Source organism: Spermophilus citellus, assembly GCF_964194105.1.
Source record: "Spermophilus citellus genome assembly, chromosome: 2".
NCBI lineage: Eukaryota > Metazoa > Chordata > Mammalia > Rodentia > Sciuridae > Spermophilus > Spermophilus citellus.
The window spans coordinates 213,512,294-213,527,654 of NC_138183.1; the positions used below are offsets into that span (position 1 = coordinate 213,512,294).

At 46.5% G+C, this 15,361-nt stretch overlaps 1 protein-coding gene across 9 annotated transcripts in view; it reads left to right on the top strand.

Annotated features, from left to right (window-relative positions):
- Positions 1 to 15,361, top strand: part of NAV2 (neuron navigator 2) — a 701,871-nt gene that overhangs the window by 615,520 nt on the left and 70,990 nt on the right. For all 9 annotated transcript variants that reach the window (XM_081282533.1, XM_081282536.1, XM_081282532.1 and 6 more), the window contains one exon: positions 12,523 to 12,661. In XM_081282533.1, the coding sequence (XP_081138659.1) occupies positions 12,523 to 12,661 (139 nt within the window). The remainder of the gene's footprint in view (positions 1 to 12,522; positions 12,662 to 15,361) is intronic.

Below are 15,361 nucleotides of genomic sequence, written 5' to 3' on the forward strand. Positions count from 1 at the left end.
ACCCATCTCACCCTCCGGACTCCCCACCCCTTTTGTTCTTGATGGTTTCAGAGAAAGTGGGGAGCATTATTACCCAAATGTGCTTGGTCCACCTAGACATTTGAGTGATGTCAATATTTTCCAGACCATATTATGAAAATGAGGCTTCTGAGGTGGAAAAACAGGGTGTCGATCGCCCAACTGCCCTAAGTCTTCTTTCCAGGTTTGGCTGGGAGATGGCTCCACTGGGGGAAGGGTGAGCTGGAGAGCAACCCTGTGGCCCCAGGCAAGGGCCGCTGGTGGTTCTGAGGGCCCTGATTAAAATGACTAGCAGTTGGAGGTTTTGTTTTGAATCTGTGGAGCCTGGTGAACTTGCGGTTGTGTTTACTAATACTGCCAATTACCGGGTGGGATTTTTTCCCCCCCTGGAAACTAGGCTCCAGGAGAGATGGCATGGGAGGTTTAAATACGAGGACCTTTTTTCCTTCTTTAGGATATGTAGAGCTGCACAAAGAGGTAAGTTTATGTTTTTAAGTCAGACAGGGGAGAAGATAACAATGTTTATGACCACCTACTAAGTGCCAAACATCTAGCAGACATTGGCTCTTTCAGTTTTCATTGTCAAACTGGAAAAGATTGCTCTTCATTTTGAAGTGGGAACTAAGAGAAGTTAAGTAACTTGCTCAGGGTCACACAGCTAATAAGAAGGAAAGCTGGGATTGGAGCCCAGGTCCACTCCATCCCCCTGCCATCTGTGCTGACCTTAACAAATGGGTTCAATCACCTGTAAGGTGACAAGTGGTGCAGCTGGATAAAGGGCACTTTGGGTTGTAGAGGACTCACCAAAGTGCATATGATGCTTACTAGTGCGACCTGCCTGAGCTTCTCAGACCTTGCTTGTATCTAGGAGGGGGAGGGCTGTGGGGTGAGTAGCAGCCTTGCCCTGGCAGTAGGACCTGGCTGGGCATTCTCTCATCTCCTTGAAGCTCCTGGGCTGCTCCGTGGATCTGGCTGATGCTATGCTTGTATCTTGTGTTCCAAAGGCTGGGATCCTAATCGGAAGTCAAATCTGGCCTTGGGCTGCTGGGGCTATGCCCTGCTACTCTGGGGCTGCCTTTCCAGGAGCTGAGTTTACTGAAGAGTTCCGAAGGGAGAAGATGTACACCCAGCATGTTAATGCTGACCCAAGTTGCTGGCACTAGCTGGTTCCAGTGTGTGCCTGGGGTGCCTGATTAGCTGGAGCTGGGCTTCTCTTGGTTTGTAAAGCTGATTCTTTGTAGAACTATTTATTTATTTGGGGGCTGGGAATTGAACCCAGGAGTACTTTACCACAAAACTATATCTCCAGTCCTTTTTAATCTTTGAGACAGGGTCTCACTAAATTGCTGAGGGTTTTGCCAAGTTTCTGAGGCTGGTCCCCCATTTGGTGATCCTCCTGCCTCTTGACCTCAATACCCTTCTCTTCCCCTATGCCCTAGAGAGGGAAGATTAAGAGAAAAACTGCATTAAAAAGACAGCCATCTCTCTGGCTGCCCTGGGGCAACCTTATTTTGACCTGGATCCCTAAGATGTATTGGGAGTTAAGTGTGTGTGTTGTTTGGGGGTGGGGTAGGAGGAGCTGGACCCCTACATCTGTATCCCATCCCACCTACCTAGACTTAAGGCAAGCAAACAACATCCTGACCTGGGTTTGTCCCCCACAACCACTCCCCTTATTTTTATGTTTTTCCTAAGTTTTGTGACAGGGTCTTATCAATTGCTCAGGCTAGTCTCAAACTGACATCCTCCTGCCTCAGCCTCTCAGGTCTCTGGGATTACAAGTGTGAGCCACCACACCTAGCACCCCACCCTTTTGTCTTTAACTATTTAGAGTTGTCTTAGAACAACTTGATTGCATTAAGGTATCTGGAGCTTGTATAACAGGTGGGAGTCCTGAGTTCCTATATGACCCTGATCTGTATAAAAGCATCCTTACCTCTCCTTATGTTGAATCAATGTGGTTAAGAGGAGTTTCGGTTTCAGAATCAGACAGATCTGGGTTCGAATCAAGCTCCATGTATTAGCTCAGACACCTTGGGCAGGTCACTCAGCTTCTATAAGCCCCAATTTCCACATCTATGAAAAGAGGACCTTAATAGTTTGTCCCTAATAAGGTACTGGACAGGCATTTGTGGATTGATGTATGTAAAGTACTTAGCACGGAGCCTGGAACCCATTATTAAAACTCTTCACTGTGCTTGTGTTCACTGTGATTAGCTGTAATATGCTGAATTCTGTCTGTGTTTAAGGGAAACATCTTCTTGTAAACAGAAAACCAGGATGGGCTCGTTGAGATCCTTGGCAAAAGCTGGGGGCCGGCAGTGGCCCAAGCGTGAGCAACCCTCTCTTGAGGAGCCTTGGAGAAGAGAGGGCTTTGTGTAGCTGAGGTCAGCAGACATGCTGGTGCCGATTGTAACAATGAGGGGCTCAGGCATCCGGACCAAAGCTCTGGGGTTTCTAACCAGAACAAGCCCCTGAAACCAAAGGGAGGAATTTCACGCCTACTCAGGGGACCACCTACTTGCCCAAGGAATGAGTTACAAAAATGGAACAAAGGTGCTGTGGGGTGAAACTCAAGCCAGGAACCTTCTGATCGCTGCTAAATCCCCTTGGAGCACTCTTTATGGGGTTCATGTTTCCCTCTCTCTACCCCAAATGACTGGCCTTGCACCTGGCACCGTCTGTAGAAGCTGCTTCTCTCCTGGGACACTGTCCATTTATGGCAGCAAGCAGCAAGTTCTCGCATTAGACTCTGTCATGTATTTCATAATGCGGGCCTGCATCCCCCGCCTGGAGTCCTTGCAGGCTCCCTGCCTCCTGGCCTGCAACTGACATGAGCTCTTATCTCTGATATGCCTGGAGAGCTACACACACTGAGCTGCTCTACTCCTGCAAAAGCCTTCTGAGAACTGAGTGTTATTAGCACTGTAGCACACAGGAGGAAAGCTGGGTTCCTGGAAGTGAAGGTGCTCTGACTAGGTAAATGGCATGGCCAGGACTCACGCACAGATTCATTGTACTTTTTTCTGCAGAGCTGTGTTGCCTCCATCTGGAGCCTCCTAAGCTCGGTTGTCCACTACTAGGTGAAACTAAGTTTGCCGGTATTAGTGCCTAAAGTCTGTCTTTGCATTAATTCAAATTCAGGTTCTTGGTCATTTTGCTGTAGTACTGCAAACCATGTAGGGATCTAGAGAGAAGAGCTTGCTTGTGTTTCTTTGTTTTTGTTTCTTTAGGTTTTTGGGGTGGTGGGGGTTGTTGGGGATTGAATCAAGGGCTTCTAACATGTTAAGCAGGTACTCTATTACTAAGCTATGGCTCAGCCCATTTGTGGCTTTGAATTCAAATAACTATTAACTCTGTCATGTATTTCATAATTCTTTGAGACATCTAATACATATGATGGAGGGGTATCCAAGTATGTAAAAATGAATAAACAAAATGGTCCAACAACTTTTGGATCTGCTTTAACATATTCTACTTGTACAGCCCTCCCTTGGGCCTATTTTCGCCAAGCCTCAATTTCCTCATCTCTGAAATGGGTATGGTGTTCGTATCTATCTCATGTTAGCTGGGAGAAAATATATTAAGTAACAACTGGTCCAGACACAAAGGGAGGCATTAATAAGGTTAGTTATTGTGTTTATCATAGAGTTATAAGGATGAGATGAAATAATGCATGTAGTGAAATTATCACTATTAGCTTGTAGTGAATTAAGGTCTGGCACAACTTTAAACTTCAAGTCGACTGTTATTATCATTAATAAAGTTAGTGTATGTGAGGTAGGACTCTGTAGGGGCCTTCTGGCGGCCTTTGAAGGTGATTTCCTTAATAGGCCCTGGCAGTGGTTAGAGGAGAGGATGCCCCAGCACATGTCCTGGGGGGGAAATAGTTAACATACCTGTTTGGTGGGAAATGTTGGTAGCCAAACCCTTTCACTTCCCCATCCTAAGCCTATGGTGGGGCTTGCTCACTCATCCACACCAAAGGATCTCATTCCAATCAGGCCCTGGGGTTTCAGGGGAACAATTGCCTTGAACAATAGCCAGAAAACAAGTTCTACCAGTCTGGGATTTTTGCAACTGATTGCATCTGTCGGGTGGTGGGCACAGGGCCCATACACAGCTCTGCTGTGATTCTGGAGCAGACCTGGAAAACTGAGCAGGTAAGGCCTGGCAGTGGGTAGGACTTTATTCACCCAGGGGAAACAGACAAGAGGGCAGGGGCTGGGGCTGGGGCTGGTAGGCGGCCCAGACTGTTTCTGAGAGCACTGAGGGCCTCCAGAAAGCCCTCAGACAGAGTCTCTGGAGTTCGGAGAGGATCTTTGCTTTATGAAGACTACTTTTCAGAACCATGGTTATACTCTGCTAACAGGCTGAAGTTTTTTTTTTTTTTTTATTAGCAGAGAAGAACTAATATCTATCTGCAATCTGATTTCTTTTTACAGCCTCATTTAGCATGTCTTTCCCTTGAATAAACAACATGATCTCTCAGGGAGTCCATTTGAAAAGCATAATGACCCTCCCTCCCTCTGGATCCTTCAATAACTCCTCTACTCCCAGTCTTTTGCCAAGATCCAGGGTGTGTAAATCCTAGTGGAAAAATCTATTTAATCATCCCTCTAACCTTGTGGTTCTATTTTGCTTCATGAGAGGAAGTTGTAAATATAATATCACATGAATTCAGGACCATTACAGATTCCTCCTACTTTTAGCTACCCTCTGGAACAGCTCAATATTTAAAACGTGTCCCAGTTAGAAATGGGTTCTCAGGAGTCCTGGTGAAGTCACTTCTGCCTCCTGGGTTTTACCAGTGCTTGTTCCCCACAACACGGAGGCAAAGCAGGACATGTGCAAAGCTGAAATAATTTATGACTCTTTCACCTGCGTTTTTCATAGCAGATAGCTTGTATTGGGGCTGTTGAAATTGTACTTTAAGCCCTGAGTGGCATTTGAATTCCTGACACAGTGATGTAAGCAGCTCTTGGAAGACTTTGAAACCGGATCTCCTAGTTTAACAGCCTCTTCCATTTTTGAATGGATTTTCCGGTAACTTTTGTAGACTCCTTTCTCTTTATGTCTATATGTCTCCAAGAGGTAGTAGACAAACAGTCTGAGGCTTTGAGGGCCTCAATCTGGTTAAAACACTACATTTTGGCCCAAAATGGGATGTCTTCTTGATATGCTTGTTTGTCATCTACAGAGGAAGACCTTTTGCCATTAGGCTGGTTAGCAATGGAGATTTTGGAACTAATCTGTATGGATCCTGTCTTTGTGCCACTATGGGTTTTGCCTTTCCAATGAGCTGGAAGGCTGTGTAGAGTCATTACACCCCAGTTTGAAATCCAGGCCCTTGCACATGCTAGGCAAATGTTCCACCACTGAGCCCCATCCCAAGCCCTGAATTCCATCCTTCTGATAAGCTCTGGGTCCTGAGCATCCATTTCCTCTAGCAGAAAATGGGAGTGGAATAATGTGCCAGGTGTAGCCGAGGACACTGTGAGTGGTGACTATAAACACTTGGCAAGATCACGCGCTGTTTCTTTGTGTTTGAATAGCATCCTCTGATTCAGACCCACTCTTGTGAGTTGGTTGTAGTGATTCTGTTCCAGAGTTTGCAGATTCATCTTTTTTTTTTCTTTTAAAGAGAGGGGGGAGGGGAGAGAATTTTTTAATATTTATTTTTTAATTTTCGGCGGACACAACATCTTTGTATGTGGTGCTGAGGATCGAACCCGGGCCGCATGCACGCCAGGCGAGTGCGCTACCGCTTGAGCCACATCCCCAGCCCTGCAAATTCATCTTGCAGGGCCATGCAGATAGCATGTGTGACTAAGAAGGCTCACGTGGGAACTGTGTCAAAGGGGAGAGCATATCTGTCCCAAAGAGCAGTTACTACTCAGATGTATAAGATACTGACACCTATTTTATATATTTAAAAGATTCTGCGTGGGCTTTAAAAATAGTAATCTGAGGAGTGAAATCAGCAGTGACGAACTCTTGAGATTAGGAAATGCAGTTACCTATTTGGCAGTTTTTTTCTGTGTGGGAGGAGATTCTTCTTAGGACCTTCACTGTGCCTGTTTTTCTTCCTTCTAGCTCAGGCAGCCAGGAACCTTTGAAATGGCTTAATCCAGCTCCTTTCTTACACAGATGCGGAGCCTGGGGCCTGGAGGAAACAGGACTTGTCTGAACTTTCCCAGTACTATGCTCTGGGGAAGGCTGGGGTGGGTGAGGGCTGGCTGTCCAGGCTGCTTGCCTTTGCCATGTCCCTGCTTGGAGCTGAGAGCAGTCTAGTAAAGAGCATCTGTGTGCTTGGACTTTGGAACCTGCCAGACTCTTTGCTTGTGCTGGGACTCATTGGTGGATGTAGAAATGCTCTCTGGAACCAGTGCTATTTGGTGACCTTTGCTCATCTCCCTATTTTGCCTTTCATCTGAGCTGTGTTCCTGCCTGTCCCAATCTATTGGGTTTGCAGCCACAGTTGAGGACGACTGAGTCATAGCCTGGTCTCCATTGCTTCCCACAGTGCTTGGCACCTAGAGGGCGCTGGCCGGCTGGATAAGATGAGTAAGTGAATTCAGGGGCCCTGGCATTGTCTGTAAATATGTAGAGTTTACGAGTCTTGAAGAAAAATAAGTGATGGTATTATTTCCACTCATCCATTGGCTAAGAATAGGTGAAGATCATTTTTAAGGCTGATCACTTATAACTCCAGTTAGGCCCTTACCTTACTTGAGCAGTGTAGGATTTTTTTCATTGATAAAGAGGCACATGGGTCTACATGGCTAGGAAATGATTTTATGTTGATTATTCTGATAAATCAATGGAAGCATCTTCTCATTTCTTTAGATGTCTCAGCCAAGTAATTTATCAGATATGCTGACTTGAAATTGCTTTAAAAACGGGGGTGGGGGGTGGTGGTGGCTGGAGAAACCGACCAAGCCATGTGTCACATTTTAGTTTCCAGGCAGTGGTCCTGGGGTGGTTCTGTTTATTTCCCAATGCTGTCTCCACTAACATTTTCCAAGCAATTTGGCACATCTGTGAAAGCCTTACAATGTAGAGTGAAGGTGAACCATCATAGGAAAAACTGGCATGGGGAGAGGTGGTGCTGTCTGGGCTTCATTTATTTTTCTGGTCATTCATATAAAAATCATTCATTCAAAAATGAAATCCGCTTTTATAAAATTCATTAATATAGAAGAGCACCTTTGTACCCTCAGTAACTTCTTAGAGTTAATTCTCCAAGGTTTAGGTTTAATATTCAACTTACTGAAGTCTTCATTTTTAAACCTGAATTTTCTTACAAATCTCTTGTGTAAATCAAGGATTTTTGTATCAATTAAGTTTGTTTCTACTTGTTATTGATTAGCACTTTAGTAATTCCGGCTCAACAGATTGAATTGCCCTAAACAATTAGGACTATTTGCAAATTGGATAATTAGGTTGTCCTAAACGTTTTAGACTGCATTCATAAATTTATCATACCTGCTTCTCAGGAGGTCTTCAGATGTCTGGCAGGGCGGACAGTGACTGAGCAAGCAGTCGTTTTAAGCATGAATTCTTGCAAATCGAATATAAGTTGACTCACAAATGTCAAATTATTATCTTAAATATATTGATTCTTTTTGTAATCTTAATAGTTTTTTAATCTTTCATCTTAAAAATCTCAAGTCAAAAACCGATATTTACAAAAATGACATCGTAACTATTTGATAATATCCTCTAATATGCCATGTATTCTTTTTCCCATTTTTTTTAGTTGCATATGGATACAATACCTTTATTTATTTATTTATCTATTTATTTATTTTCATTTGGGGCTGAGGATCAAACCCAGTGCCTCATATGTGCAAGTGCTCCACCACTGAGCCACAGCCCCAGCTCCCCACCATATTCTTTTAAGAGAGAGAAATGTGCAGAGATCAACCCAGTGATCACAGTTGTTATCTAAAACTTAAATATTCATATTTTAATTTATTTTGCCATTGCAAAACTCTTCCCAAGGTTTCAGATTATATGTTTCCACTAAGGAAACATTCAGACTCTAGAATGACTGTTCTAGAGTCCTGGTAGAATCCCCTGATTCTTTCTGCTGGGTCATTGGGGTTCCCCCGGGCCTCTTCCCTGGAATTTCAATTCACCACAAAGTAAACACACAGCCTCTGGGTTTCTTACCTCTTTCAACATCTATTACCTATCAACCAATTTGGACCTATGGACTCTTGTGTGTCACCCCTGGTTATATCTGATGCCCTTTACTGCCTGATTGGTTCAATAATGTCCTTCCTACTTGAATGATTTCTGCATGGTTTCCACATTTTTCCTCTCAGCTATATATCTCGAGTTATTTCACAAACAAATATCAATTACCCATTAGGAAGCCTGAGTATACCAAATGACAAACCTCAGCCAGCTAGTTTTGAGTAAAAGAAGAGAATTTATTACTTCCAACATTTGGGCCTTCTAGGAATGCTTCAGGTGTGGCTGGAGTTGAAGCCATGTCAAAGGGATACTTTTATCCCTCTCAACTCTGCATCCCTCCCCTTTGTGCCAGCTTCTTCTTAAGCAGGTAAAAATGAAGCAGCCACTGGCAGCTCAGGGTTTCATGTATATTTTTGCATTTTTCGTTCTCCTTAGCATCTCTCCTGTGGTCCTGCGAATTTGGGAAGCACGACCTTAAGCAGAGCCGCAGAGCTCATTACTGGACTTCATAGCTGCCAAGATGTCACGTACCCTCTGAATGTCAAAGAGAGTATGGAAGAGGCAGCAGCACACTGCCCTCCATCCCTGCTCTAGCAACTCCTAAGACTAATTTTCCTTAGAACTTTCAGGACTCATTGACCTAATCTGGGTGGCTCCTGACCATGTGTACTTTGGATTTGGGGGGAAGCTCCAGAGGTAAAGGAGCCATTGCTGGTTTTCCAAGTGCGGGGACAAGGCTTGGGTTCTAACACACTGACAGCTCTGGGGAATGTCAGGCCACCGTTGCTGGTCATGGGTTTCTCCAGGCCCCTCGTCCTTATCTTGAGTTTCCCCCTCCCTCTGTCCCATTAGTCCATCACTGCCTTTCCCTCTGCGGGCCCAGCCCGGTCACAGGGATACCCTGTAACTCAGGGTTCACCTTCCAACGTTCCAGGCACTGATGTGGGAAGGATGTGTGTGCGTCAAGTGCCACATGCCCCTCTGGAATAGTATATCAGTGTTGAAAGGCCACAGTGGGGGGAGGAACGGGTACAATTTCAAAGCACAAAATCTGGGACTGGGATTCATGGGCATCTGTTACTGACTTCCCTCCCTCCTCCCCACCAGCCACGCTCCTCTCCTATCAGTCCCCCTTTCTTCTTTATCAGACTATAAGACGTTTTAGATACACTAAATTCCTAACCCAAAAGAGCAGAAGTAATAAAAGACTCATGGGATTTTCTTTTAATCGTGAGAGGAAATTCGAGTCCATTTCCATATGTGATGCTTTTCCCAGCAGAGCCTCATGTGGTCGCCAGGCTAGGTGAAACTGAGGCACAGAAGTTGTGACCTGTCAAAGAATTATGTGGGAAGGCAGCTGGGCTCCGAACCCACAGCCGGGGGCGAGTTGGCAACAGAAACTTGCCCTGAGCCTGGGCCACACATGAGCTCAGGAGATGTTCAATCAGCACTTGAATGCCTCTGGAGGCGGAGAGGACGCTTCCCCCAAGTGAGCTTGACATTGCTGCAGCGCCTTCCTGACCCTTCTCACAGCCTCAGTTTCCTCATCCTTTACAAGGGTGGTAGGCACCTGCCAGCGTGACTCTGAGGGGTGGTGAGTAGTTGGCCTGTGCTCCACTGGTGACTGCTGTCGTAGTGAAAGGCCGAAGGATACAGACTAGAAAGAAGACGTGTTCTGAAATCGGGCAGTTTTGCCCTTTCGGGCGTTCCAACCTGGACTGCGTGCCAGTGATCAGTACACTTGGTCCTTCAGCCTTGAGTTCTTCATTTGTGAAATGGGCAGCATAACACCTACCTTGCAGGCGTGATGGAAGAATTGGAGAAACATAAGAAAGTGTGTGAACCTCCTGGCGGGAGGCCTGACGCAGAGTAAGGGCTTCCTAGTTATCCCAGGGCTCCTGAGCATCGTGCATATTGGGAAGGTAGAATAAACCTTCCTTTAACAGCCCTCAGAGCACAGGGAAGCTAATGAAAACAGGAGGGACCCTTTAGGAACTCAGAAGGCCCCAGGGGGAGAATCTGAACCAGCATGGAAAGCCAGGCAAAAGAAGAGTATTACCTGATGGAAGTTTGCGGGACCCTGGGGCCCTTGCAGATTCGCCTTCACAAGTAACTCTGCTCCCCTCAAGCCCTCCCCCTCCCCGCCTCATCCTGCCACTTGGGAATCATCTTCATGCCTTTCTTCTGCGTCTCTGTGGAATCCTCCAGATTGGCTCTTAGAAGCCAAATGAGAATGTCCAAGAGAAAGGTGGTGAAAGCAGTTTTCACCAAGCCGGGCAGAACTCAGGATGTGGAAGCAGGCGTCTTAGAAGCTGGTAGGATGGACTAAGTTTCACGCCTGTGTTTGTACACAGTGCCCCTGGCTTTCAAAAACCTCAGCTGCCCAGCATTTCCCTGGCTTCATGCAGCCCCTTTGCCTGGCCTTCGCTGTGAAGGCCAAGAGGTAGAATAACGTGCATGGTTAAGTCATTGCTTTGCCATCAGACCTGCCATTCCTGGCGTGTGGCCTTGGACCAGTGTTCCTGGCCTCCCAAGTATCAACTTCCTCCTGGGGAAGGGCGCCAAGTCATGATGCTATGTACCGAGGATTGACACAGTGGAAAGTGTCTGGCGTCACAGTAAGGAGACTGGCTCAGGAGTCTGAATGGCTGGATCCCCAGGGCTCCTGCTGGCTAGCTGTCTGACCTTGTGCAGGGTGTCTTGCTTTTCTAAGTCGGTTTCTCCACCGGTACAATAGAAAAACAGTAATACCTATCTCTTGCTACTGGGTCAACTAGAGCAGTGTCATATTGATGTCAGAAGCTCACTCCTATGAGTTTCAGTCAGCAACTATTTATTGGGCACCTGCTGTTTACCTGCCACTTCACAAATAAGAAAATACAACTGAGTGGGATGGTGGGCTTGATGAGTAACAGCGTGTGTCTCTGAGGAAGTAGCACTTCAGCTGGGATCTAAAAGATAGGTAGAAAGGGACCAGTGTCCAGGAAATGGGACAACTAATGCAAAGCCCTGAAGAAAAGAACAGCCTTGACTTAGAAGGGACAAACACTCCTGTGATCAGAGCCCTCGAGTGCACACTGGAGAGGGGGCGGAGAGACAAAAAGACTAGAGAAGGCCAAGGCAGGGGGCCTTGAGGCCATTGTAGGAGTTTGGACATTAGGTACCCGAGAGGCAATTCTGGGATCTGATTGACGCTCCAGAAGGCCACTCTGGTTGCCAGACAGAGAATGGATTGTGAGGAAGCAGAAGTAGAACACAGGCCCAACGGCCTGTTTTCAGTAACCTAAGCAGAGCTGACAGCACCCTTGACTGCAAGGTGACAGGGTACAGAGAGCTGCATGCATTTGGATGTATTTTACAAAGAGAGGTGACAGGATCTGATGGTAGGTTAAATGTGCTGATGGTATTGGGAGATGGGGAGACAATAAGCAGGGGGAAAAAAAAGAGTCAGGAATCATTCCTAGGGGCTGGGGATGTGGCTCAAGCGGTAGCGTGCTCGCCTGGGATGCGTGCGTGCGGCCCGGGTTCGATCCTCAGTACCACATACAAACAAAGATATTGTGTCTGCCGAGAACTAAAAAAATAAATATTAAAAAATTCTCTCTCTCTCTCTCTCTCTCTCTCTCTCTCTCTCTCTCTCTCTCTCTCCTCTCCCTCCTCTCACTCTTTCTTTAAAAAAAAAAAAAAAGAATCATTCCTAGATTAGACTTGAGCAGCTGGGGGATGATTTGAGGGTCGGGAAATGAAAAACTCTACTTTAGACATATTCTGGGACACTGTTAGAATCACAGGTTTCGGTTGAGAATTGCCGCTTTCCTTCCTTGGCATTTTTTTTCAGGAGTGGAGTCCAGAAAATTCACATGGCAGCGTCTCTGCCCGCTCTAACCTCTGGGGAGAGGGGCGCATGATGGGTCTTTGCTTGCACATTTGCAGCTTTAGTCCCTAAATGCGCTGCTTCTACTCTGCCACTAGGCCTGGGAGAGAACAGCTGACTCATATGAAGTTCCTGAGGTGAAGGGGAGGGTGGGGCGGGACATGGGCAGCATCCTTGGTCTCCTCTCTTCATGGAAGCACCCACACTTTGGGGCAGGTATGTATCAGCCAGCTCACCCAGGTGTCAATTCAAAAGCGAAGGATGGAAAGTACCTTTGGGGATGAGTCACATCCGAGGCAAAAGAGCTTAGTCTGAGACATTGTGACATAGGCTGGGCCTCTTCCCGGAAGGTGAACATTAGTCTGCGCCAGCCTGGGCGGGAGCAGTGTGAGGCTTTGGTGCTCAGGTTGTCTTTATCTTGGCAGCTGGGATGACAGCAGCTCCGTCAGCAGCGGCATCAGTGACACCATAGACAACCTCAGCACCGATGATATCAACACCAGCTCCTCCATCAGCTCCTATGCCAACACACCAGCCTCCTCTCGGAAAAACCTGGATGTGCAGGTAAGGAGTGTGGTGCCCTCCCGGGCTCCTCCACTGGCCCCTGCAGCCAGGAGGCTTGGATGTGTGGGCTGAGAAGCCCATTTGGGGAAAGCAGAATCCCCAGGTTGGTGAGATGCGGCTCAGCCTCTGGCTCCTTGTGAGCTCAGTTCCCCAACTCTGGCCTCCACCTGTAAGGAAAGGGCGAGGCACTGGGGCCGTGGAAACTGGGTCGGAGGCCTCACCACCCCCTGTGGCCTTGGGAGATCACATTTACTCCCTTGACATTCTATTTATAAAAACAAACAAAATGATGTTGGGCTCTGTTGGCAGATCTTAGCCTGTCCCCTCTTTGCCACAAGGAGCGACTGCTGTCCACAGGTGTCCCATCGCTCAGGAGTGATGTGGGCAGAAACACATACTGAGGACCCTGGGCCTCAGTTTTTTCTGGGCTGAGGTTGGGAACACTCCATCTGTGGTTCATGTCCCCTGCTCATGTCCTTCATTTGGCCTACAGTATTGTTATTCTTTTAGACAAGACTCCACATCAGGTTATTTTAAACTGCAGTTGTTAAACATGAAAGTATGTCTCAGGTTCCTCTTAAAGAACTAGAAGCTAGCTGGGTGCGATGGCACCCACTTGTAATCCCAGCAGCTCATGAAGCTAAGTCAGGGGGATCGTGAGTTCAAAGCCAGTCTTAGAAAAAGTGAAGCACTAAATAACTTGGTGAGACCTGCCTCTAAATAAAATATAAAATAGGGCTGAGGATGTGGCTCAGTGGTTGAGCACCCCTGAGTTCAATCCCCAGTACCAAAAAAAAAAAAAAGAAGGTATTGTTCCTTGTGGCAACAATTAACAGATGTCCAAGTGTCTGTCCCCACTAATGCTACAACTGCCACCAACCAGCTACACAAATTTAACATGTCCTCCTGCCCCAGAGGCAACCCCTACTTGAAACGCCCAGAGGTTTTTTAAATGGAGTGCCAATTCACATGGCACTATATGGGCCCAGTGGCATCCTTGGCATCCTTGCTGTGGCTGGTTCCAGTGAGCCCATTTACTAGTTGGGAAAATGAAGTGCTGTCTTCCCGGCTTGTCCCCAAGTTGGGGCTGACCAGTATGAGGACTGTTCGGCCATGGGTCATAGGTGAAGCTCTTTGACGATTGGGTCCTCTTCAGTAGTGGGAGCTTCTGTGTTGGGTGAACCCTGGGGAAGTCTGATTGGGACAGGCTCCCTGAGGGACCCCATCCCTCATCCTCCACTCCCCTCCTTCCCCGTCTTCCTTTCTCGGCTGCTTTTTACTCTGTACAGATAGAGGCTGCATCTTTTTGCTTTCAAAGGTATCTCCTTTGTGGATAGGTGTAGTGAAAGAACATGTCAGTGCGGGGGGTGATTCTGGCCTCCAGAGACAGATGCTAACTGCATAATGAAATGTACTAGGTGCAGCTTTTAGAATTGCCTGTTACTCTTGTGTTGTCTCTTTAGCAACTTCTCGGAGGGAGCAATGGTAGGCTATGGTGGTTGTATTTTTTAAAATTACTACCCAGAGGATGAAATGGGGGCATGGGGTTTTGTGGGGTGCTGGAGTTGTTCTGTATCCTGATCTGAGTGGTAGTTATATAAGTATGTTGTATGTGAATTTTATAAAACTTATTCAGGCGATCTACTTAAGATTGTGTGCTTCACCAAAAATCCATTTAAATAGAAATCTCAGGAACTCTTGGTACATTCTGCATGTCTACCACTTCAAGACCTATTTTTTCCTTCATTTATTTATTTATTTATTTATTTATTTATTTATTTATTTAGCTACACATGACATTACAATGATCTTGGCAATTCATACATTTCTGGTTTTATTTTAATGTTTTAAATTCAGGCAGATTAATTGGAAAGAACTACCCAGTGAATAGTAAACCTCTTACATCTCTTAAGACAACTCCTGATCTGAATCAAAGGACAGGTTTCTGTATGCTTACTATTCACTGGGCAGTTTTTTCCAATAAATCTATCTGAATTTAAAATATCAGAATAAAAACAGACAAAATTGGTCTTAGGGTGACAGAAATGCAGACTGCACCAGTCATCCCTGAGATTTCTATTGCCATGGTGTCTTTAAATGGATTTTTAGTGACATTCCCTTTGTTCCTGTCCAGGGAGCATCTCAAAATATTTGAATCAGCATAATATGCAGCCTCCCACCCTCCTCCCTCACACCACTCTGAGGAATGCTAAGGGCCATTACTCCTCTCTGAGCAGCATCAAGCTGCAGGAAGATGTGTGTGTACCCTTCCCACAGCCGCTCCTGGGCCGTGCGTGGCTCATTTGGGTTCCAGTCACATGCTGGTGTACCCCAGGTGCATGGGCAGCACCCAAGCCCCAAATAAGTCCTGGGGTGGCTCCACTGTGTCCACTGGGAAAACAAGTAGAGGACAGGCTGCCTGCTTGGCTTTCACATCTGAGGAACAGGGATGCTATTGTCTGGAAGACATGAGGAGCAGCCTCAGGTAGTGATGGGCAGAGGGGGAGGAGAATGAGAGTGATCCCTGGGAATGGAGGTTCTCTTTGTCTTTGAGGGACTCTGTTCCCTCAGGGACATTGAGGAGCACTGAGGGTGCCCCCAGAGGGTATTCGTGGCCATCTGTCTCACCCCAGACCTCTCATTGGTGGTCTGTGCAAAGAATCCCCTGCTTGAGGCCTGAAAGTCTGGACAGGTGTCCTC